The following is a 26,033-nucleotide window of genomic DNA, read 5'->3' as shown; positions in this document are numbered from 1 at the left end:
GCCCCACCCCCCGGTGCAGCGGTTGGTTACTCCCCAAGTCACGTGCCCGTGGGAGCGATGTCAGCCCGCCACCGCCCTGCAAGGCCACGTGATCCTCCTCCTGCGCGTCCGCTCTTGCTGCGCTGCCGCGAGACTCTATGGTTCGGTGCACATATGAAGGAGGACGACCGCGCGCCGTTGCTCTAAGTCTCGCGAGAGTGGCGATGAAGGGCGGTGGGGAGGGGCCGGGCGCGGCGCCCCTGCCGGCGGGCGGGGTCGCGGAGGGAGGGGGAGGAAGTGTCATGGCGGCTGCGGGTTCGGGCGCGGGCTCCTCGGCGCGGGGTGGTGGTGGTTCCTCGGCGGCGTCGCGCTGGTTCTTCAGCCGGGAGCAGCTGGAGAACACGCCGTCCCGGCGCTGCGGTGTGGAGGCCGACAAGGAGCTCTCGTACCGGCAGCAGGCGGCCAACCTCATTCAAGACATGGGCCAGCGCCTCAACGTGTATCCGAGCAGGGCCTGTGGGGCGGTGGGGCGGTGGGGCTGGGCGGGAGCGGGCCGCGCGCTGCGCTGAGGGAATCGAGGAGCCGGGGCCGGCTGCGGGGGTCTTTTACCAGCCGAGTGGGTACTCTCCCTCCCCGGGACGCTCCCCACTCCTTTGGCAGCCCCTGAAGGGCGCTCTCGTGGGATGGAGCCGCTGCCGTGAGGCACAGAATGGGAGGAGGAGCCTCGCCAAACCCCCGCTTCGCCGCCTTTGTCGGCGTGTGAGGGAGGCCGGGGTCGCGGCTGGCCGTGCAGGCGGCGGGTCTGCATCGAGCCTCCTGGCTGCGTTCGTGTCGGTAGCTGCCGGTGTAGGCACTTCTGAACTACATCCCGGTTGATTGCAGTCTCGTTTTCCTTCAAATGGATATCTCCTCCTTAGCCATTCTTAAATTTGATTAATGAGAAAAAAAAATCACCGTAGAAAAAAAAACCTCAAATAACTACTGAAATGGTTGAATGGGAACAAAGCAAAAGCACTCGAGACAATATTTCAGTATATGTCGCCCAGGGAGGAGTTTCCATTCAATAGTATTATTTTCATTCAGTAACTTAATAGCAGTTAAATTCTGAAATGTCGTGTCCTTAATTCATTTTCAGCTGAAGCCTGTATGTTTAAAGTAGTGATTGATACAGAAAGTATGTCACTTTCAGTCCATGTAAACAATTTTCTTAATATGAATACGTAGTGTTTCCTTAATTTAACCTTCCAGATCTCAACTTACGATAAATACTGCTATTGTTTACATGCACAGGTTTTATATGCATCATTCCTTTACAAAATTTAATCGAAATGTAAGTATGATTTTACATGTGGGTAATAATACATAATTTTGTCAGTCTAACTGAGAAATGTTATGTTGCTTTGCTGGATTGTAAAGTTTGGTCTGTTTATAGGACTTCTTGCTTCATGTTGGTGGTTTAGAAGGAATAATGATACTTCTTTTCAACTGTGAGTTATTTTAACTGGTGGCAATTAGATTGTACTTTCTGCCACCAAAATGAAGAAGTAGGCACCAGCAGCAAACAGATTTGGATGTGTGAAGAATTCATTGAGATGCTATGAAACTGGCTATGTGCTCATGTGCTGTAGTTTGCAAGGCTGATGTGTAGGAACACACGTTTTTGTTAATGAAGTTACTGGTAGTGCAAGCATGGTGTGTCAGTTATAATATGATTAAGTACAGATTCATGTGGATTATGTGTTTGGTTTTGAAAAATGGTGTGAATTCATTTAACCAGTCTATACTTAAGCAGTATAATGATAAGTCATGTTAGACAAGAAAAATCTTTAAATCTGATGAGACAATGACAGCTCTTGTGTTTTTAACTAATTAACTAGATATGCTGAATCCAAACACTGAATGTGTTAGGAGGAGCCGAATCCTTCAGTAAAAACACTGCCTGTAATTGTGGGGCTTTGTGACAGGTGTGGAACTTGAGATATGAACTTGAAAATTTCAGGGCTTTTTTTTTTTTTATGGCCAGTATTGGATGCAGTAGTTAGAAAACTCATAATATTCTAGGGATTCCTGTGGTTTTGGTGTGAGTTTTGTTTTGGGATTTTTTAGTACTTTCAGTCAATATTTTATACTAAATTTGCAAGAGCAGTTAATAAGAATGGTGGTCTGTCACCAAGTGGTGAGGATGAGTTTTCTCAGATCTTGACTTTTCATGGGTTGAGACTGTGACAGATGTTACGGTGTCGAACAGACCAGACTTTCATCTGTCAAGGGATAGAATCATGCAGATTTTGTATTGTCTGAAATTTGAGCAGGTACAGCGTTAATCACTCTCTTATCTCACAAGAATTTATCACTGTTGACTGAGGATGTCTTATTTGGTGTTTATTCATTAGGAAATAGCTATTAGTTTATAGGTGCATTTCAGAAGTGTATTTAATTATTTTTGTCTAAAATCTCAGGCAAAATTAAAACTTCCAGCAACGTTGTTACCAACACTGCGGCATTACAGGTCTTAATGTAAAAAAAACTAAGTGTTTAATTACAACTTGACCTAAGTGCGCATAAGCCTGAAACACTTTAAATGGAAGAAATCTATAATGTAGGCTTTGTTTATGTGGTGACAGAGAGCTCGGAGTACTGAATGGATATACATATAAATCAAAATGTACTTGCCTAAAATAGTTTTCTAGTTTTAGAGCAAGAGTAGCACACATGAGGATCAAGTTCCAGCAGGCTTTGTGGTGGAATATGCTGTTTGAAAGTTTTTCTGTAATATATTGAGTGAAGGCAGTAAAGCAGTTGTTCTGTCTCTGCTTCCTCTGTGTACTGGCCCATGTAGCAGGAATCTGTAGCCAGTGGAAGAGGATCAGGTGAGGCATCCAAAGTTTTCTGTGCCTGTGGATATTTTGCAGACTTGATATAGGCAGAGCTGCTTGGAGTGAAGAGCTCACTCTGTGTAGAGCTGCTGTAGCTGGAACCTCTGTTAGATGTATTGTCTGCTAGGTTACTGCTTGTACTGTCATCTGTGAATCTAGGGTAGAGTTAGGTAGCAAGAAGCTTCAGCTGCTCTCTTTGGGTTTTCACAAGACACTGGAAAACACTGGTCACTTGGAACTGGAGGCACTGTAGTATTTGGATACATAGTACCCTTGTTATGAAAACTCTGCCATAAGTTACATTTATGAATCTTAAAATTCACAAGTAAGCTATGTAATTACTGAGTGCCATAGAAAATGCAGCTATTACAAGAGAAGGAAAGTATATTGGTAAATTAATTCTTAGGTAATACTATTAAAATATGTTGAAGGTGAGGGTACTGCAAGTTAGCACTTGATAGTACAGATTCCTGCTGGTTACTTTACAGTAATTTACAGATTACTTTGTGTAGTTCTTGGTGAGCATAGGGCCAGACAGCACCTTTGTGTGTGTACTGGTGGGCAAATGCATGTTTTTATTTTTCTATAGGGTAAAGAGGGGTGGTCTTACAGTGAATGTGAGTCACTTTTAAAATCCAAACCATCTGGTGGGCTCTCTAGAGAAAACAAAAGCCAAAGAATGTGATAAATACTTAGTATCAAATCTCCAGAGTACTTGGCAAGCTAAAAAATGTTAACGCTATTCATCCACTGCAAGAAGAAACTAATCCTTAGAAATTAAATAGTAAGGTACTCACAGGCTTGAACTAAGACCTAGCTAAATTTTTTGACATTATATGGAGTATATCTCTTAATATTTCTTGTGTGCATGCTGTCATATTTATCCATGGCAAGAAGGAATCTGAAGGCTGGGGCTAGAAAATTAGATGGCCATTAGTCAGAATGCCTTATGATGGCCATCTGAAAAATATAGCCTTTGTTTTCTTGCTTTATTAGTGGGTTAATGTTTTTAGGCAAGTAATAAACATTTCCATGCACAATTGCTGGGTTATACAAATACACATCTGTGTCTTGCATGTAAGTTGTGTGCACTTAATTGTTAATAAACAGGTCTTCTAGTGGAAGGTCATTTACTTAATAGCTGTTTTATAATTCTTGATTTTTTTAATTCGGTGTTATTGCTAAACCATTTTACAGGCTTTCAAGATTTTGAGTCAACTGTGAATAGGTAACAGAATTCCCAACAGCATCTGCAATCTGTAGAGCCACAGGGGTGCACATAACAGTTAGTGTAGTCTGGATTCATTCTGAATGTATTACATTTACTGCTTTGATGACTGAATATCCCTATTTTTGCAGAGCTACTGTAGGCTAGCAAGCAGCTTTTGAATTGCAGGGGTCTATCTACTAAGTGCATACATTTAGGTGCAAAGAAGAATGTACTGAGGTTTTGATGATGCAATCAAAGCAGATTAAGACCTTGCAAGGTTACTGTTCCCCAGTAACAGGGTGGAAATTTGCCTTACTGAGAAGAAATTAGGCAGAATTAGGTGCCCTGACTACTCAGTTTCACTTGCCATGCAAATGACATTTCAGGAACTACTGTGAATTGCTTCAGGAGTAGTACAAATTATTCTTTTTACATTACTGTTGACTAGGGCATAGTAACTTTGGTTCACTGAGTATAACGTTAGTCAGTTGTGCTGGGAAGGGAACTTGCTGGCTTTTAATAGGAAATCCTAGCCTAACTTAGACTTTAAGATATCTTGAAAATTAAAATTCCTCTGGAAATACGGTCTCCGTAGTACTCAGTGTGTTTGATGCAGTTCTATAGCAAATACCTCTTAGAGTCTTACTCTTTAGTACTCTGTGATTTGAAGAGCAGAGAAGGAGGAAAAATCCTTGGTATGCTGGAAATGAGAGGTAAGGCATCAAAATAGTAGCTGTATTTTTAAGTATAATCTTCAGAAATGCCATGTAGAATACCAAATGACCAGCTGGAAATACACTTGTTGATCTCAAGGTGTTTTTTGTATGATGCACAGTGGAACTTTGTAAAGTGCCTAAAGAAGGCTGCAGGAGGCATTTTTTCCCTGAAGTGCAAGGTAGGTGGGCTGCCTAGAGGGTTATTTTGTTTTCTGTCCCTCTGTATTCCTTTCCTGTCTCTTGTTCCATGTCCACAATGCAGTATTGAACAGTTCTCTTTGTAGTTATGCAAAGTTCTTAAAACTTTCATGAGCACCCCAAGTTTTACTGAGGCTGTTTTGGACCCTTCGGTTCTGGTTTTGACCTTGCAATTTAGCATCGCTGCTGTTTTTATGCAATGTGAGCTCCTGGCTATAATAAAAAAAAAAAAAAAAAAAAGAAAATACCACAAAATCTTGCAACTCTTTGTGTTCATAGTTGAAAACATGTATCATAGACTGGAACCACTTAACATCTTAAGCTAATTTGTATGAAGTCTACAAATGTACTAATACTTGTGTTAAAAGGAAAAGGAAATTCACAGAAAATAAGGGCTGCAGCTGTATTATTATTCTAAGTGCCTTCGTTATAACACTTAACACTTTTTACAATATATCTTGTACTTTTTAAATAAAAAAAGCTTCATGTGACACCAGTAGAACTTGCTGTATAATGCTCTTGGACTGTGATAATAAGGCTCTTATGTTTTGGTTTTCCTGTTTCAGTAGGACTTGTTTTCTGTGATTCTCAGCTAGTAAAAAACTGGGATTTCATAAATCACATGATCTTCTGAAGATTTTTCTCAAAAGTTTAAAGTGTTTTGGGTGCACGGTAGATAATGAATTACTTAGGTTTATGTCAAATGCAGATGCTTATATATAGGAAGCTTACAATTTTGTCAAGTCTGTGTCTTTTAATTTTACTTTATTATGTTTTGCTTTTTCTGCTATTTTTGAGAATTGGAAAGGAATGAAAGCATTTGAGTAACTGCCAGTTATACATTTAGCAGGTGTGCTGTCTTCACTGAGGACTGTATATATGCCCAATCTGAAATTTTATTAGTATGTCTATTTTCCAAAATAAATCCTATGGAAGACAAAAATACCACCCCGCACTAAACTGGGAATGAGAACCCTCATCCTAGACAAGACAGAGACATGAAATTCTTTGGCCAGAAGCCAGTGCTGCTTTTTTTGTTTGTTTGTTTGTTTTTTGTTTAAGGAAATAGATAATTGGGGTGCACAAAAATTTCTGATAAACCAGAGTGCCAGTTAATCAGTTTGATTTAAATCAGCCTCCAAAACTGTGTTTTATGTAAGTTCTTAGATATCAGGAACTGAGTAGAGACTCAGCATAAAAAGGACATGGAACTGTTGGAACAAGTCCAGAGGAGGGCCACGAGAATGACCAGTGGACTGGCACACCTCCTGTATGAAGATAGGCTGAGGAAGTTGGGGCTGTTCACCGTGGAGAAGGCTGCATGGAGACCTCATAGCAGCCCTTCCAGTATCTGAAGGGGGCCTATAGGGATGCTGCGGAGGGACTTTTCATTAGGGACTGTATTGATGGGACAAGGAGTAATGGGTTAAAACTTACACAGGGGAAGTTTGGACTGGATGTAAAGAAGTTCTTTACTATGAGGATGATGAGGCACTGGAATAGGTTGCCCAGGGAAGTTGTGAATGCTCCATCCCTGGCTGTGTTCAAGGCCAGGTTGGATGAAGCCTTGGGTGACATGGTTTAGTGTGAGGTGTCCCTGCCCATGGCACAGGGGTTGGAACTAGATAATCTTTTTAAGTCCTTTCCAACCCTAACTATTCTATGATTCTGTTCTATCTTTTTGGCAAGAATGGATCTGTTTTGGTAAATTGAAAGATAACCTAAAGTCAGTCTGATGAAGAAGGTGCGTTTTTTTGGATTGAAGTAAAACTTCAGTGTAGTCAGACATAATAATAGAATTTGCTGATGATTTGATTGTGCAGGTACTGGTGGCTTGGTTTGAATAATGTCTCTGTGAAGTGGAAATATTTCTAGGCATGATAATTGTTGGAAGTTGATTATTCAGAAAGGTAAATTGTGAAAATTCCATGTATGTGTAACTATACCCACAAGCTGCATAGAAATAGACCTTCTGTTAGGATGTATTTGAATTAAACTTGCACACAAAGCATGTGTCTGAATGCAGGTATTTTGGTTGTGATGCTTGGTGGGGGTGGTAAGGCTAGAGAAATGGAGAGAACAGCAGGGAGCAACAGTTCATTGCCCACACTGCTGTTGATTTCTATATTGTGTCTTAGTTTTCAGTCCATGGTGGTCAGCCTTATTGTTTAAAAAAATTAACCAGTTCTAGTCTCTGGTGCCCTCCATTAATACCTCTGCCTCCTCGTTTCTGTCCATCATCCTTTGTCAGACTTGTTTGTTCATGATTGTTGGTTCTTAAACATTCCTAATTTCTTTTCCTCTCTGTCATTTTTTGGCTTCCTCGCTCCATCTCCTAATCTGTTTTTTCCCAGAAGGTCAGGATTGTGTCTAAGAAACTAATCCTTCCTCTTAAGCTGGCCCTGGTGCAAGAGGTGCTGGCCTCAGATCCTTTTCTCAGTTATGCCTGCCCTAAGTCATTGAAGTACACTGGGCTTAAATGGATGAAACAAATACGAATGAGATAGATTTGCATTGGGTTTTGCATTACTGGACTGAAGGAAGGTTTGTTTGCTCTGTGAAATATCCTTTATATGGCCTGCGTATGTTCCTTAATACATGTGTGTGCTACTGTGTATCATCTGCATCTTCTAACACTTCAAAGCTGTTGATCCTGTAGCTTTCTGAACTTCAGAAAGTCTTTCTGTGGCTTTTAGTGTTCAGAAGTTTATTTCCCAGCATAAGTGAGACTTATTTCAAATAACACGTCCCTAATAAAGGGAATTTTTCCCAGAATTTCACATTATTACTTCAGGTGATGTGAATAGGGACTTCTCAAAAACCATCAGAAGTCTTAAATGACAGTGTTAATATGGCATTGGTCAGCAACACCTGACTTCGGATTTTTATTTCATTCATTGGTAAAGCTTAAGTTACAAGCTTCTTGAAAAGAAAGCAGTTCTTTTGTCTCCTTTGTTGAAGAAATTGTTCCCTGTGACTTGGTTTGGATGGTTTAGTATTTTTAGCATATTAGATTTCTTCATGGTGTATTTCTTAGCATCAAAGGATATCGCCTTCCCAGAGTGTCAGTTTTCCTCTAGTCTACTGACTTAAAAGTTTTTCTTCAGATGTAAGCAGACATTTCAAAGTGATTTAAAGAGGCAAAAAGTATTCCCTCAATACATTTGAAAACTCCAGGAGTGTCATTACTTATGTGGTCAATGCTAATTTGCTGCAGTTTTTCAGATGCTTCAGATTTTTACACCAATGTTTCATTTTGGCATAACAAAGGGCTGCTTGCTGACCTCCCTCCCCCCCCAAAAAAAAGAAAAGTAAATCTCACTCCAAGGGGGTGTATGGCTGCTATTCAATTCATTCAGTCTAGTTCTATTTGGGCAATGAATGAGAAACCCAATATCTGTGGTGCTTACACTGTATGCTAATTAAATACTCAACAGTCAGCTATTTCAATCCTTGAATAAATGCTTCATTCTGGCTAAAGTTTAACCAGTTTAATCTACTCATGTCTGTATGAAGATTTCTGCTGTCATCTTCATTTCTGTTTAACATGAGCAACTTTTGCATACAGAGAGAACCCTGATTCTTTATGATCTGTATTTATGTATGTCAGTTGTTCTAGCTGACAACGAAACATCAAAACTACTTCATAGTAAACTAGGTGATGCTGAAATGCTAATGGGTGCTTTGCTGCTGGCTTGTGACACCTAGAGTTTCATAAAGTTTTTCTTCTTTAAATGTAATTTGTAGTCTTTATTATAGCTGGTGTTTAACCCTTGTGCTTTGTTCTCCAGATACTGCTGGGTCTATAGTAAAGTTTCTAAGAGTTAGTTTTTACTTATCCAACCTGTGTTTATGTAACAAGCTGCTTTTAATAAAGTTCTCTGCAAAGTGTCTCACTTTTTAGGAGAATCAAATGCTAGCAGACCTTTTACCAAAAAGACTGTGTAATGGCTTGCTACTGTGCAAGAAACTGAGTGAACTTTCTCACAAAGTATATTTAACTTGAAACAGCCTGTTCTAGTGTGACTAAATCTTCTGAACCAAATCTGTTCTTTCCATGTTGTACTAGAATTAGTTAGACCTCACACATCTTACCCACAAATGTGACTTATCGTATACGCTACTCCCTCACTGTCCTGCCGAGAGGATTACATCAGTCATAAAATAAAGCATGACTACTTATTTTGTGTTGCCTTACATGATTTCAGAACTGTTTTGAAAAAAAGTCCAGTTTCTTAAACCTTTTGTAACAGTTTAGGCTCTCATTTTGAAAATATTCAAGTCCTATTTGTGAAAAGTTTTAATAAATACATGTATGTTTGGGTTTTTTTTTTCTTTAGATAATATCTCCTACGGCATTGTTTTTGGCTGCAAAAGTGGAAGAACAGCCACGAAAACTTGAACATGTTATTAAAGTGGTAAATGCCTGTCTTCATCCTCAAGAGCCACAACTGGATACAAAAAGCGATGTAGGTGGAAGTCGTGGTTTTACAGATAAGCAGATCACACTTCATCTCATGATATGTTGTATTGTCTCGACTGGATTACTGCTGTCTGCAAACTAGAAAAAAACATTATTATTACACCATTTAAGTCTTTTGTATTAACTAATATAACTTACTTAGGTCTCGAAGATTTGTGTTATGAAACTTGAATAGATTGTTTCATCTTGAACTTACATTCTTTTTAAGATGAAAGAGGTTTCATGCATGGTTCCATAAATCACAGTTTGTGCAGAGAGGAGTTCAGGACACTGTCTTTCTCAGCTAGTGGCTCACTGCGCTATTATCTACATTCATTTGTCTGCTTCTGCTACATATTGGTCTTCCTTTCATTTGCCAAAGTTTGTATGCTTCCACATACTTTATAAAATGATTCATTCTGAAACCAAACATAAGAGGAAGTACTGTGGAAATGCACTAGAGTTGTTAATCTTGAAGGTCAGGCTGAGCTTGTTACAACCTGCAGGGCCTCAGCTGACATATGAACGTATTGGAACACCTTTGCTATGCTCCCAGCTCTCAGAATGAGGTGTATAAATTTTGGTGTGGGTATATATATATGTGCATTTGAGCCTGTTTGCTTAACACAGGCCAACTGAGTATACCCAGCTGTACTTTAAAGTACTTGTAAAATGGATAACTGCCTAGAGATACTTGAATGAATTAGAATTGGCAAGCCTTAGCAATTCTTACAGCACTCCCTACCTCTCCTCCCAGATTTTTTTTTGCTAGAATAGATTATATAAGATCCAGACTAAAGAAATCTTACTGTGAAAGATGTTTAGGCTGCTTACACAGGTAAAAGAAAGTATTAGTGAAGTGTTGGAGTTGGTTTTAACTGGGCTGTGTTGCTAGTACCAGTATTCAGATAAGTGTGTAATTAAAACCCTGAGACAATGCATAGCTACATCTTGACCTTTTTCCTTATTTGTTTCAGGCATACCTTCAGCAAGCCCAAGAGCTGGTTATACTTGAAACAATAATGCTTCAAACTTTAGGTACGTCTATCTGAATCTCTCCTGTTCAGCCAAATTTACCATGGAGTAATATGACCTAACTAAATGGATTTTGATGTGCTGTTTGTACACTAGAATTTTACTATTTTGCATACAACTTCTGACCTGTGAATTTAGTTTCATATTAGCAGTTCTGTTGTGTTCATTTAGGATAAAAAAAAGGTGTATCTGTACTTGTAATTGGATGTTTCTGACAGCTTGATGGAGTAGAAATGTATACTCTTCCAGATAATTTTACTCCAGAGTAGTAACTACCTTGATATTCCTTCATGTGAGGTAACGTGTTATACTACACTAGCTGTGTACATGTTCTCAAGCAACTGGGAAGAACTTTATACCAAGTGCTCTTCCCCATTTTGCCTTTCCGTAGAACACTACATAATTGAGCAGGTTGCTACCTCTGAGCATCACAAGTCATAGTGTAACTGTTTAATGGATTCATTTGATTCCAAAATTTTAAATGGAATGTTCTGAAGAAGCTCTTAGGACTTTAAAGTAACCTAACTAGAGATAATTACAGCTGGGCAAGCCTGAGAACACTGACTTACTCAGATATTCTTAAATACCACTTTGAGTATGTTGTTTGACCTCATTCTTAAAATAGTGTCATAAACAAATAAAGGTTTCTTAAGTCACTGACCTACAAATTGACTTAATTTGTAACTTCATAGATGTGACATGTTTAAGTCCCAGAAATCAGTGATTGAAGTGTGTGCACACACGCTTTTACTGACAACTTAATATACTAGAAACTATTCAGATATGTTCAACTTTAAAAATACAGTATCTTCCAAGGTTATAGATTTATATATATAAAACTTAAGATTACTGAAATAATATTTTTCTAATTGATCTTGAAGTGGCTCTACCATCTCCCTTTCAAAAGTATGAAAGGGTGCAGAATAAAAGGCAGTTAAATAATGTTACTTGATCTGCAGTGCAGAGGCTTAGCAAGCAAGTATTTTAGGGCTGGGGGGGAACAAAAGGGGTTTGGGTTTTTATTTTACAGATGCAAATATATAATTCTAAAATGTATTCATAACCCTTCAGGTTTTGAAATTACCATTGAACATCCACACACAGATGTTGTGAAATGTACACAATTAGTGAGAGGTCAGTGACTTTTAACGGCTTCTGTAAGTCCTTTTTTATCTTTCTAGTAAAATGCAGTGTTTTTCTAATATGATCTATGTTATCTAAAAAGTTTGCTTTAAGCTAATTACTAGAAGTTTCATCTTAACCTTTAGAGTTTAATAGAGTCTAGATCTCTGTCCTTTGTAATTTTTTTTTGCTTTTTTATCTTTGATTTTAATAATGTCTGTTCCATGTTTTCTCAGATGACAGAAACAGTTAGTAGTTGAATACTTCTTAGTATTGTTCTGGGTTGATTGTTTCCACTCTGAAGTAGTTTTACCAAGTGAAGTTTAGACTGCACGTTTGTTGATGGCTAATGCTTGTTTTCTGTTTTAGCAAGTCTTTTTAGGTAATGGAGAAGGACAAAGTGCATAATAGGTGTGCTATCACATGCAAATACTCAAAGATGTGACTAATTGTTTTTCTGAGCAGGATGTACTTATTATTTTGGGTGGTAGCACAAAATCCCAAACCTTTTGTTAAATAATCATATCCTCTGACTTGTATGGAGCTCATTAATGTGACTCTGGCCAGGAATCTGTTAGTTCTTTAACATTTTTTGTTGTGTTTTGGCACACCTTTAATTCTTAAATCGGTTTCCTTTAGAGCTTTAAAAAAAATTTAAAAAAATTGGTTGTCAAAGCACCTAAAATAAGCTTTTCATTTTAATCATGTTCTTTAATTAAAAAGTGTTTGGAAATGCTTAGACCATGGTTGTTAGTCATTACCTGGTTTTGCAGTGAAAAATGTAAAGTTAAGTGCTTCAGAGGGTTTTTGTTGTGGGTTTCCCATCCCTTCCCCCTGTAAAATACAGGAAGGTTAGGTAGAACTTCATCAGATAAACTAGATTTGTTCTGTAGTAACTCTAGAATTAAAATTTTTGTTTGAAGGAAAGGTCTCTCTCATTTTAAAGTAGCTTACTGGTGTAGTGTCTTCAGAGTTTGATTCTGAGCAGGACCAGTACTGTTACTTACTTGCATATAAGGTAGCTTTATTGCTGTTCTTGCTATAAGATAATAATTTTTTGTTCTATGTCCAGATTTGTTTGTGATTGAGTGCACAAATCTAATTGCAACTGAAGTCTCAATAGTCTGCATGAGCAGCCCTGTAGGGTTTTACTTTGGATTTTTTTAGCTGTTTGTCAATATAAATATAAGCACAGATTTCACTGTTTTTTGTGAGCCCCTGCCCTTCTGCTTGGTTTTGGGAGCTGTGGGGAGGGGTGGCAGGTGGTATTTTTTAGCTGCATCAGGATTTCCACATTAGCAAATGTATTTGACTTGAATGTACTAGGAGAAAAGCACAGAAGTTATTTCTCCTAGTCAAGGGTAGATACCCCTCTAAGACAGTTGACCTTTTTCCTTTGTTATGCTACTTCTGTGTACTGACAAAATTCATATATTGAAGGTACATGCTGATTTTTAACTTTGACATTTTAAAGCTAATATTTAGTGTCAGCAGAGATTAACAAAATACTTAGAATTCTAAAATTGGGGGCTGTAGGGATGCTGGTGAGGGACTATTCATTAGGGACTGTAGTGATAGGACAAGGGGTAACAGGTTAAAACTTAAACAGGGGAAGTTTAGATTGGATTTAAGGAAGAAATTCTTTACTGTTAGGGTGGTGAGGCACTGGAATGGGTTGCCCAGGGAGGTTGTGAATGCTCCATCCTGGTGGTGTTCAAGGCTAGGCTGGACAGAGCCTTGGGTGATACAGTTTAGTGTGAGGTGTCCCTGCCCACGGCAAGAGGGTTGGAACTAGGTGATCTTAAGGTCCTTTCCAATCCTAACTATTCTATGATTATACCAAGTCTTGAAATCTGCAGACTCCAGTGAGGGCTGGAATCCATGTACCTCCAGAACTGGTACAAAGTGAATGTAAATACAGATGAGACTTGAAAACCTGCTCACTTCAGTAGGTGTGCTTCTTGGTATGTGTGTATGCAAATGGGATTCTCATCAGCCTATGCCCCTCCTAGGGGCTCCCAGGGCTCAAATACCTCATATTAAAAAGAAAAAAAATAAAAGTCCATAAATTAAAAACATTAAGTGTGAAATCTGTAGTCCTGCATGCAAGTCAAGCAAGTAGAGAATAATTGCCATAGAACATTAGTCTTATATAATGAGTGAATAAAGAGATGGGCTTGTGGGCACAGTGATACATCTTCAAAGATGTGATGGTACAATTTTAGGTTTCTATCTCTTGACATCTATTTAGTGGACAGTATGTTGTTGTGTGTAGGTGCAACACTTAGATCTGAAGTCCTGAAGCTTTAAAAATGTATCTGGGACTTGTCAGTGTTAAACCTTTAGTGCTAAAGGGATTCACTGAGAAGTTGAAACGAAATCCAAGGTTGCTTCAACCAGTTCTGGTAACATGTCTTCTTGAACGAAAAGCACTATTTCAGAAAAGCAGAAATACCTTTCTTATTGAACATGGTGAACTTATCCAGGACTGTTTTGATTAAAACCTCCCAGCTGTATGTTCAGGGAGAGAAGGAAGGGAGGAATGTAACAGGGCTATTTAAGTATCAAGAGAGGCAGCGAGGTTAGCTGAGGTATGCAAGTATACTTAAGGTTTTGCCTTAGCATGTGTGCACTGCGTTGCCATGTGGTGAGAAGATGCCCTTTTGCTGCCTAAACTTAAGTGGCTAAGAGGACGGCTGATTCTCTGTATCACTTTTTGTTGTCTTGCATCCAGCATAATGCGCTTTATGCTGTCACTGTTACCTGTATTAATCTGTAAGCTTCCCCTTTTAAAAACAAAATGGAAAAAGAACAAAAACCGAACCATGTTCAGTTGGTGGTGGTGCTCAAGAGATTCAGCCAAGTCCTTTGTCAGAAGACTGTCTAGTCTCGTAATGACATACCAGAATCAGTTCCTGGAAGCTGAAGATGCACTAGTAAGTGGGAATTGGTGCAAATAAACATAATCATTTCAACGTACAAGTAAAGAAAAAGTTGAATTCATCATCTCTAAGATTGAAAGCCCTTCTGAAGGTAGTGTTAGACATCACAGATCATTGCAGATAAGGGGTGACTGGATGGATACATGACTCATAATGTTCAGGTGTAAGGTATCTAATTATTTCTTCTGGTTTTCAAAGATTCGTGGGTTGATGAAATTGTTCCATCTTTTCAGTTTGGTCAGTATAGTGGAAAAGGAGAATGGGCTCAGTCTTTTTTCTGCACCATTCTTCCTCAGTGTCAAGAGACTGAGAAGAGGAGACAGGACCATCATTCCTTAGGATCCCACAGGTCCTCTAAGGAATCTGGAGGCAGTGGATCTGTGAAGGCTTGTCAGCAAGCTTCAACCAAGGATGGTTGGTGCTGAAGAGAGAAAAAAGAAAATACAAACAAAAAAAAACAACACCAAAACACCAAAAACTGTTCTGATATCTAACTACCTTACTGGCTTGAATGCTAGTTCAGTGATCAGCAGTGAAACTGCCCTAGTGCTGAGACCATGGCATGGTCCTCATCAGCTCTGGTGCAAATTGGTTTGTCCCCAGCCTGCTTCTCATGGAACTTGAAGAAGAGGAATCTGTATCCTCATCTCCATATCAGGAAGTCTTCAGTCGTTCAATTTTTCTGTGTTGGTACACAACCTTCTTTTGGAACTGAAGATTGGATCCCAAGGATTCTAGGATTGTTCTCACTACTCTGCAGGTTATCAGGTATCTTGAACACCCATGATCCTTATTAATCTTTTGTGGAAATAACACTGTCAGATTCTTCAAACATACCATAGTGTCTGTGTGCACAGGTGCCTTTGGTTAAATGGGGCTGATAAAGTCAGCAGAAGAGGAAATGAAAATGAATCGGCTTTTTCAGAGGGTATTCTTGTGAGGAAAAGGTAAATCTTAGTATACTAAGTGGTGTGGAAAGATCTTAAACAGCAGCTGCACTCCAGCAGTGCTACAGGCGGCCTTCGCATTTTGAACTTTCACCTCGGGATTTTTCAGGCCTGTTCCCGAGTTTTAAGTATTTTCAAGAAAGCAAAGCTACCAGGACTGCTCAGACCTGAATGCCTACACCACGGCCTCCTCCTGCCCTTTCCAGATACAACAGGCATCCACCAGCATTCCTCTGTTCAGAGCCTTTTTCCTTTTGCCCAGAAGGACCTCAGCAAGCTTTCTTCTGTTGCAGACTGGCTTATCTGCAGGCCCCTCTTTCCAGGGAATGTTATATGTATGTTGTCAGGGTTCTAGGCATAGCCAGCTACCACCTTCCTAAGGGTGACATGGCAATCTCATTTCCATGATTATCTCAAGATCCAAGATAACCTGGTGTCGAAGAAAAGATTCAGAATTCGAACTGGTTGAATTGTGTGGCTACACCTAATAAAGAGCATTTTGGTTTTCACTGGGAATTTCTTGGAGACAGTAGCCTTTGGGAAGGTGTGTTGGACAGCTGCTGTTTCAAAAATCTTGATTACTGCTTTAGTAATCCCCTGCCTTATGGTTGCTTCTGCTGCAGTAAGACAGGGTGGGTGTTTTAAATCACTCTTGCGTGATAACATACAGAACTGATTATTAATGGCTGGCATCATAGTCATCAGTCCTGCAGCTTGTAAGCTGTGACAGAGAATCTCTGCTGTCTTGTTTTGGCTTCTGCTTCGAGATTATTTTCATTAAGAGATGCACTTTCCACCACTATAAAGGAAAATATATGAACCAAAATTGATAAGCTTTAATTTTAGTCATAGATTCTACTAAACCAAAGCTATCCTTAAATGTAAGAGAGGAGTTTGGAATGGATCTTTTCAGTTGTGCTTTGTGTTACCATAGGCTTTAGTTGTGAGCTGAAATTCCTCACTGGTTTTAGCAATGATGATTATTTAGCTGTAAATATGAAAACGTATCGTACTGCTTGTAGTATAGGTAAGGTTTTTAGCACATTAATTTTTGATTGAGGCAAAAATGTGTGTTTCAAGATGTGATTCTTTTCTTCCAGGTATGTGTGTTGATTTACTCAACTTTCAAGCTGATGTTAAATAGAAGTTTTCTGGCATCTGCTTTTCTTCCTTGTTCAAAAGGGACATTTCAGTGAGAGTAGAGGTGTTTTTTGGTCCAGTCCCTTGATTCAAACCTGTTGTCACTTTACAGAACATAGAAATCATTGAAGAGACTTTAAACAGTACTTTGAAAAATGAAGAGCAAGACCAATTTCTGTCTTAGTCAACCCTTCTGTGTTTTCATTTGTTCTGTTACAATAGTCTCATTTCACTTTTTGGTGATACTGCCTTACATTTTTGTTGTGGGAGGGAGAGGAGAAGGGTGATCTCCATGGTAATCTGGCATGCAATTACCATTATAATTTGCAAACTAAATATTATGGTATAGCACTGTCACATCATCAGTTCACCTTTTGATTATTATGGATTGTAGTTCCTACACACAAATGTATTATGTGTGTAGGAACAGATCCTGTTCCCTCGCTACTTCCACATTCTTCTTGGATGGTGGGACTGCCTGGCTGGGTAGCATGAAAACAAATCTGATTTTTACTTCTTGGCAATCGTGAGGAATTAAATCGCATCTTTAATACACTTTTTTAAAACTAAATTTGCAAAGCCATTGAAGGTTTTCTCAACCTGTGTGGAAAGATTCTTATTGAAATAAATGTTTAATAATATTCCCTTTGACATGAAATTCAACAATGCACTTTCTGCAGGTAGCACTGGTTTCAAGTGATAGTGTCAAAGTCAGAATTCAATGAAGGCTGCGTTCAATCTTCAGTTAAACCCCTTGTGCCCAGCTATTCCATTATATGCATGTTACAGTAAGTTGTACTTTAGTTAGGAGCTTTGGGGTCAGTGCTGGAGGGCTGCAACAGCTGAAGCCATTAGGTATTCCTTTCTGGCACATTGCAGTCTTATGTGTTTTTTTTAACTTGACTGTAACTAAATGAAGTTGTTTATTTCCTGTTGGAGCTTTGCCATAGGTTTAAGAAACATGGAACAAAATGTTCTGAGTTTGGTGCTCTTAATTAAACTCATTTAATTTTTTTACCACCTAGCTTGGGAGCCTGCTATGGTGTAGAGCTTTGGGGAGAGATGTGGCTGTTTGGGGGGAGGTGCTGGAGGGTGGAGGGGTGTTCTTCCACTATCCTGCCATGCTTCTCTTCAAGAGCAGAACACGCACTGTGCTGTGAATTGGCTTTTACTGACTGCCTTGCTGCAGTCCAGGGTTGTGCTAGAGGTCATCTGTTACTGAGGCTGAGAAGCAGGGCTGCCTAGAAGAGTCTGCACTCATGTGTGAGGTGTTTGGGGGTCAGATAAGCAAAAGGAAACTGTTCTGTGGGTTGTACAGGGGATGTTCAGCAAGTGGATTGACCAGTCCATCTCCAGTTACCAAATATAATGGCCTCTTCGGTATCTCAGAAGTTATTATTTTAAATGCTAGTTAGCTACATTCAGATCAATTCTGTGGAAATACCGAGTGGTGCTTTTTGGAAGGTAAAACTGATTTAATTTTGGAGTGAACCTGACAAGTTAGCACAGATCTTTAATCTCTCCATTTCTCTTTTCTTACAGCAAGCAAGGATTTGGCACAGACATCCTATTTCATGGCTACCAACAGGTTGTTATCCTGAACCTCTTTGTTGCACTGTTGTAGCACACTATAGCTTCCTTTACTGCAGGGCCCCCTACATGTGTCTTACCCTTGTTGCAACAGGAGACTGGGCCATCTACAGTGGTGGTACCTTCCTGTTTGCAGTGCGGTGTATTGTACAAGGGCCTGATGGCACAGAGGGGTTAAATGCACAATGAGAAGTGTAGTGGTGCTTTCTGATGACATTTTTCTCGATTGTGAGTGCATAAGTCTAAAAGTGGTAGCCTGAATAGCAGCTAAAGATTACAAAACTTAACCTAGAAATCCGAGCGTCTTGGTAAGTACAAAACTATTTCTAGTTTACACTTGTAGTTAATGGCAGTTTTCTCTTAACTTTAAATATATTGATCGAATCTTAACTTATAAAATTGTAGTGGGCCTAAGATCTTTTCAACTAGCTGATATCTCTTTTCAGATAAACTAGTAGTAGTCCAATGTTCTTCCTTTTAGAAATGGCTCTTAATACCCAGTTTTAAAACTTCAGTACTTACATAATCTAAAGTTCTAGGATTCCAGATGGGGACTGTGTATACATATATACAATATATGTAATCTGTTGTACTGAGGTGGAATTAGATACTTAAGTCTTGATTTCTCTATTACTTTAATTAACTCTTTGCAAAACAGCTCTGAGCTTTATTTAAGAGGGTTACATTATGTGTAGATAGCTCTTAAGCAATATCAGCTGGCTATTGCAGCTCTTCCAAATAAAATTTCCTGGTGGGTGAGGTTCTTGTATTGGAAATAGGTGTTAAGAAAAGCTGTGGTAAAAATGAGAAACTGAACAAAAGTCTTGGTGCTGCTGCCAGCTGAAGGCAAGTTCACAAATATCACAGATCCAGGCCTAGTGAAAGCTAAGCCCACAAGTAATTCACCTGGCTCTTGTGGAACTACTGGGTGCCTTCTTCTGATTGTCTCTTTCAGAGACTGCATACTCAGCTGTATGGGTTTTACTGTAGAATTTTAATTGACCATATTATACTTCTTTTTGGTGCTTAAGTGCAGTAGAAAACTGATTAATTTAGTTATTGTTTATCACACTCCTTATAGTAAAAACAAATTAAACTTTTCTGCCAGATAAATGCCCTGCCCTTTGTTTTCTTAAGACAGTAAGATATCTTATGAACTAATGTATAACTGTGTTGCTTGACAAGTTCTCTTATTTTGTATGTTAATGGTCGATTTGTTTGGGTTTTCTGTTTTACATGTTTGATTTCCTCTGGTTCCTCATTATGAAATTTGTGCAACAGTCTCCACCTTACCACGTTCTGTCTTCAGTATAAGCCCACAGTGATAGCATGTGTGTGCATTCACTTGGCCTGCAAGTGGTCCAACTGGGAGATTCCAGTATCAACTGATGGGAAACACTGGTGGGAATACGTAGATCCTTCAGTTACTCTAGAATTACTAGATGGTAAGTAAGAGTGTCTTGCCACATCTTGAAATTCAAGGGTTTTTGTGAAAATGGGGACATAGTATAGTAAGAGCATAGCTTTAAGCCTAAATTGAGTCTTGCTGACTTCACATACTGAATCCTATGGTGAAAGAAAGGTACAGCAGGGAGGAAAACTTGGGAAGACAGGCTTGGTTTTGAGACCGTATGTATTTGCTTCTGTGGGCTGGGGCATCCACATACTTTTTGTTAGGTGCAGGCTGGCATCTTGCCTTGAAGTGCTTTTTAGAACTGGGAAAGAGGAAAATCTACTGGTGCAAATTCATGCAGTCCTGAACGCTTTATTACATCACTAGTGCAAGTTCATGGCTTCAGTGGCACTGAAACAACTGTTCTTAAAGCTATACATAAAACTGCTGTGCTTATGAAGGCAGTTCAGTGTTAATTTGGTGTAGCTTGTGATTATCTCAAATACTGTATTTTTTAGAGTGAAATACTTGTTTTGGAGCAGTGGCAGAGCCTTCACATTTGTTAGGACCCAGCAGAGCTCCCCATGGGCTGCTTTTTTCTTCTGCTGAGCTTTTATTTCTTACTGGCAATATTTATCTAATTTGAAAGTGAAAACTTGAGTAGTTGTCATGTGAGGCACAGAGCAGAGCAAGCTTGAAATCCCAGCTTCAAATGCCTGTCTTAACAGGCTGCTTTAAGTTGTACCTGTAGTTTGAGACACCACCACCCTGCCTTCCTTCTCAGCTGGCTATTAGTTTTTGCGTTGGTAAGCATGCATCGCGTCAGCTTTTAAAACCCCAAGAGACATGTGCTGTGCACTCACAGTAAACACCACTCAATTCTTGAAGTGTTTTTGGAGCTGGTGTGTGTCACAGATTTGGGCAGACCAAAGGGCTGAGGCAGTTTTGCCCCTAGAAGCAGCTTAGTTAATAACTTGCCTGTGGAGTTGTGGAAAAGCCAGTTCTTCCAGACCTGCAAGAGACCTACTTTTGCATTCAGATTCTGGCTGTACCTAATTATTTTTAGCTTGTGAGTAAAATTACATTTCAGTGGCAACTGTTTTTCTTTGCAGCTGTTGAACATGGAGACCAGCGCTTCCTTGTGGACATGCTAATTGCAAGCATCTTTGGGCTGGGTTTTTTTTAACAGACAGCTACTTTGTCTCAAACACAAATTAATCAAAAGCTGTTGCTTATAATAAGGTCCTTCGAGGGTGTGATGGCTCATATTTTGTTCAGAGGTGTTACTGGTTGTTCCTGAAGTTTGATGGAATGACTGAAACAGCGACTTAGAAATTTATACCTTAAAGGAAACTTCACATGGGGAACGCCCAAGCTGAATGGCAAGTGTGTTTTAGGAGCTACTGCATGTACAGACCCCTCTTGAAATTTTTGGTTTAATGGGTCCAGATTCTGCAAGGGTAGAAGCAGAATCTGAAATACAGCCCTGTTTTTCAGAAAGCACATAGGGGTCGGAAGTCAGTTGTAGTGAGATACCATGGCCTTTTTTGACAGCCCTAACAAGGTTTTTGTATTAAATTTCAATAGGAAGCACATGCAGCCTATAATGAGTACTGCAAGTGGTGCATCTTGTCAGTCTAGAAAAATGCTTAAAGTTGAACCTGCTTACTATAAAGTCTGATGTATAAAAGGCTCCTTTTTTCTTTTTTTCTTTTTGCTGTCCCTACCCAGAGCTAACACATGAGTTTCTGCAGATACTGGAGAAAACACCCAGCAGGCTCAAGAGAATTAGAAATTGGAGGGTAAGGAGTTTTCCTGTAACAGTGTCTAGCAAAAACAGGTGAACTTCTAGGAGAATTATGAAGTGAGCAGCTGGGTTGGGAGGGGGTGAAACCCTGAATGGCTTTTCTCCTTGCCTTTGAGCTAAATTAGAATGGACTGTACATGTATTCTAACCTGTGTGCTTTTCCACTTCTTTCCTTACCCTTAGGCTAATCAGGCAGCTAGGAAACCTAAAGGTGATGGGCAAGTATCAGAGAACTCTCTTATTGGTTCATCTTTGGTCCAGAATTCCATTTTGGTGGATACAGTTGCTGGTGTAGCTGCAAACACAAGTTTCCAAAAACCATCCACATCATTTCCTGCACCAGTACCTCTCACCTCAGGAAGTATTTCTGTTCCAGACAGTCACGCACCTGAAAGTTTGGCAATATTAGCTACAGGAATGCCAAGTACCTCATACAGTTTGGCATCACACCAGGAATGGCCTCAGCATCAAGAACAAACAAGGACAGAACAAATATACTCTCAAAAGCAGGAGACATTACCTGCCAGTCAGTACAATGTGAACTTCCAGCCAGGGACATCCATACAGTTGCACTCTGGAGTACATCACAGACCTGACAAACTTGCTGATCATTCTACTGTCAAACAAGAGTATTCTCATAAGTCAGGAAACAAACACCACGGACAGGTTGCAGCTCCAGTAATAATTCCTCAAAAAATGTCTTTGGATAAATACAGAGAGAAGCGCAAACTAGAAACCCTTGAGCTGGATGTGAGAGAACACTATGTAGCAACCCCAAGTGAACAGCAGCATAAAAAACACACGCAGCCACAGGCAGCCAGCAGTTCTTCTGTCACATCTCCTATTAAAATGAAAATTCCTCTTGCAAACGCTGAGAAGCCTGAAAAACATTTGTCTGATAAGAAAGAAAAGGGTGGCTCGCTCAAGCTCCGCATACCAATCCCACCCACAGAAAAGGGTGTCAGTAAGGAGGAGCTGAAAATGAAAATTAAAGTTTCTTCCTCTGAAAGGCATAGCTCATCGGATGAGGGCAGTGGGAAAAGTAAACACTCAAGTCCCCATGTTAGCAAAGAGCATAAGGAAAAACACAAAGACCACTCTTTGAACCGCCACCACAGCATTGGCCATAAGCATTCCCATTCTCACAGTGGTGGCAGCAGCAGTAAGCATAGCACTGATGGAGTGATGCCGACTGTCTTGAGGAGTCCTGTTGGCCTGAGTAGCGATGGCAATTCCTCAAGTTCCAGCTCTTCGAGAAAGAAGTTGCACAGCAACGATGCTTCTCACAACCACCACTCCAAAATGAGCAAAAGTTCCAAAAGTTCAGGTAGTTCATCTAGTTCTTCCTCTGTTAAGCAGTATGTATCCTCTCACAGCTCTGTTTTTAACCTTCCCTTACCCCCTCCTCCCCCTGTCACATACCAGGTGGGCTACGGACATCTCAGCACCCTCGTGAAACTGGACAAGAAACCAGTGGAGAACGGTCCTGATGCCCATCACCAGTACAGTACAAACAGCCAGCATATGGACTACAAAGATACATTCGACATGCTGGATTCGCTGTTAAGTGCCCAAGGAATGAACACGTAGTCAATTCTTAGGTCGTTTTTCTTTACTTTTTTTAATTTAAGAATTGTTAGAATGGAAAACTTCCTAATATAGCAGTAGCAACACCAGCTGTTGCTGCCGTGGTTTCAGTATATGTAAGTGCTGCTTTATCCTTCACTCTGAAGAGGTGTAGTAAACAAGTCTTTATCTCCACATACGATAGTGTTATAAATACTGTAATAGCATGGAAGGTGCAAAACTCAGTATTTCTACAACTGCAGCTAAGAACAGTAGGATGAACGTCCGCTTCTAGGTGTATAGGATGCCTCAAGTATTGATTATTTATAATTTTGAATACTGCAGCCACAACTTTTTGTTGCATAGGTTTTGAATGAGTGTACTTGTTTTCTGGTGTATTTATACTGTATGTATGATTTGCATGTTTCGAAGCTAAAGGGATGAAAAACAGTATACTGACAACTGTTTACAAGGAAGTGGAGAAAAATGTACATACATTTTTGTATGTTTAGATATACCATAAATACTCAGGATTGGAGCTGCTTGTAAGTATAACAAAATACACATTATTTTATCTTGCCAGAGCCCATCGGTTATCCAAACAGAGATGGCACTTTGTCTTGTTTATCTTTAAACTGTAGGCCTTATTGGAAGCCGCTTAAAAGGGACACTTTGCTAGAGAAGGTATCCAGTAGCTGGTAGGGTCGCCACCAGACAGTATTACCAGAGAGGCAGGAAACTGGCCACACCTCGGAAATGTCCCTGGTTTTCTGAAGGAAAAAGGAATTAAAACTAAAAGTTTACATAATCTTTTGATGTAAAGTGCATTTAAATGTTTATTGGCTTGATGCAGTAATATAGACACAGAGCTGTTAATAATGGTTATGTAGAGTAATGTGACTTAACTGCAATTCAGAACTGTCATTGTGGGGAAAATAAGCTTTTTTTTCTTTTTTTCAAAAAAAAAAAGTCATAATTTATTCTAATGGCAAACAGGGGCACTGTTTCCTTTACCACTTCAGAATAGCACCCATGTTCCGAAATCCAAAAAGTGTACTTGTGTGTGATGCCACATTTCTTTTACAGGTGAATGCAGTCTTCGCAGTACATAAGAATAAAACTATTGATATCCCAACTTTATATTCCAACAATAAAACAGTTATCATTGATTCTGTGCATTGTACTTGTCATTAGTTACCAAATTGGCAGATACTTGTTTTGTTTTTTCAGCTTTATGGGGGTCAAAAAAAAACAGTCTCCCAGTGGAACCACTGGCCTCCATGTTGTCTGCCTGGAAGGGTCGGTGTGCTCTCTCCAGCGTCTTATGTTCCTCAGAAGAAATGACAAGTGTGAATGTTCTCGTGTTCTCAAAGCCAATACTACAGCTCAGTTGCCTGGAGAACGGTGAACTGACTTGCTGGGTTGTTCCTCAAACCTATCCATAAGCTCTGAAGTACCTCAATGTGAACTCAGTATATAGTAGCAACAGCCAGTTTTCAGTGACTTCTTTTGACTTTGAAGTGACCAGGACATCAAGTAAACTTTTGCGAAGCCACCTCATTCCCTTAGTGCTTGTGTAATTCTGTAAGTCTTGGACATTAAATCTGAAGTTATGTTACCCACACGTGCTTTAAATGATAAAACTGTTTGATATCTACCCTGTCGGTAGTTGTTGTATTCTGTAACTACAGGTATATCAATTACTATGTAATACTCTGTTTCCAGTAATGCAAACGCTTGTAATGACTTGAATGAGTTTTGTTTGAACTATGGATACTTTTTTTACACTTAAGGAATATTTAAATGGAAACCTGATTGCATTTTCTGCTAAATCTTAGCTTAAATTCTGGCCCATGTACAAAATCCAAAGCTGTTTTCTCCCTGTCAACTTGGTTATTTTTCTACATTTGGAATGGAAATTCTCGTTACATACTTGTGCATTGGTGACTATTTTCTATCCTTTTCTAGTCTGTTTCCATTTCAGTGCTACTTTTGGGATTGATTTTTAACAAATGAAACGCGTGTTATACAGTCCTGAGCTACAGGCAAACAGGTGAAATAGCAGTAAATTGTCTTATGTTTTATTTGAAGCACTACACTACTTTCTTTTTCAGTCTGTTTCAATAGTTGTGCCATGAAATGCATCTTACACAGCCACTCTGGATAAGCAATATACTGTACTGTAAATAGAGCAATTGCTGTCATAATTTGGAGATGAAATGTCTGGATGGTAACTAGTGCCTGTCTAACAAATTGGAAAATAGCATAGGCCTTCATCCTAAGGTGCTGTTTCAAATGAAATATTTTCAGTTTTGATTCCAGGAAATTGTGAAATATCACGGAGAAGATGTTGCTCTGCTACACTGAGATCCAAATGGTGGGTTTTGGTTTTTCTGTGAAGGATGTCCATAAAACTTGGTGCGTTTGGGTTTCAGTGTAGCTGTAAATATGTGAAACTCTATGTGTCTGTGTCGGAGACTCAGTTTCAGTGTGCTGAGCGCAGGGGCTGAGAGGGTGGGCAAGGACATGCACCATGATGCCACTGCAAAAGTGGATCATGTGAGTCACAGGCTGCTGGGCTGGGCCTTAGCCTCCCAAGCGCATAACTGGGTAAATGCAATAAAAGGGTAATAACACTCGGACTCTGCTCCCCACCGACCACAGGTAGTTTTTGTTACAAATTTGAGTCTGTGCATTATGTGATTTGTAAACTGACACTGTAGTTGGAGACCTCACTACAACACTATTAAAAATCTTCCCTTTTTGTGAGAAATGGGGTTTTTAGAATAGTGAGATTCTTCCGTATGTTGAACCTTAATCTGTTCCTGATGGTGGGAGTGCTGAAGTAATGTATCTCACTGTGATCTGGTACTGCAGTATTTGCATACAATGGCAGTTCTGTATATTCTTTTGGCTAACTGTAAATGTTTCATATTAGCATAGTTGAATTTTTGAGGTACAGCTGTTTGTGTGAGATTAGAAAAAGCAACTTTATTTCTAAGAACTGTAAAAAGAAAAAAAAAGTATTTTCAATAAAATTCCCTACCTCA

The 26,033-nt window shown here is 39.5% G+C and overlaps 1 protein-coding gene across 7 annotated transcripts; it reads left to right on the top strand.

The window, feature by feature from the left end:
• Positions 1-203: 203 nt before the first annotated feature.
• CCNT2 (cyclin T2) lies at positions 204-26,033 on the top strand. 7 transcript variants are annotated; one of them, XM_034061423.1, is made up of 10 exons: positions 270-478; positions 1,228-1,309; positions 9,320-9,448; positions 10,419-10,479; positions 11,548-11,610; positions 18,170-18,215; positions 19,499-19,662; positions 21,342-21,412; positions 21,601-22,744; positions 22,843-26,033. In XM_034061423.1, the coding sequence occupies exons 1-10, from the start codon at positions 282-284 to the stop codon at positions 22,905-22,907; spliced, it is 2,022 nt and encodes a 673-aa protein (XP_033917314.1). In that variant the 5' UTR covers positions 270-281; the 3' UTR covers positions 22,908-26,033. The 7 variants fall into 7 exon arrangements, with proteins under 7 accessions (XP_033917313.1, XP_033917314.1, XP_033917316.1 ...); XM_034061422.1 differs by having other exon boundaries at positions 204-478; positions 21,601-26,033; XM_034061425.1 differs by having other exon boundaries at positions 280-478; positions 11,548-11,633; positions 21,601-26,033.

This window comes from Melopsittacus undulatus, chromosome 4 (genome assembly GCF_012275295.1).
Source record: "Melopsittacus undulatus isolate bMelUnd1 chromosome 4, bMelUnd1.mat.Z, whole genome shotgun sequence".
Lineage (NCBI taxonomy): Eukaryota > Metazoa > Chordata > Aves > Psittaciformes > Psittaculidae > Melopsittacus > Melopsittacus undulatus.
Note: the sequence above shows the minus strand (reverse complement) of the source record. Positions and strands in the feature narration are given on the sequence as shown.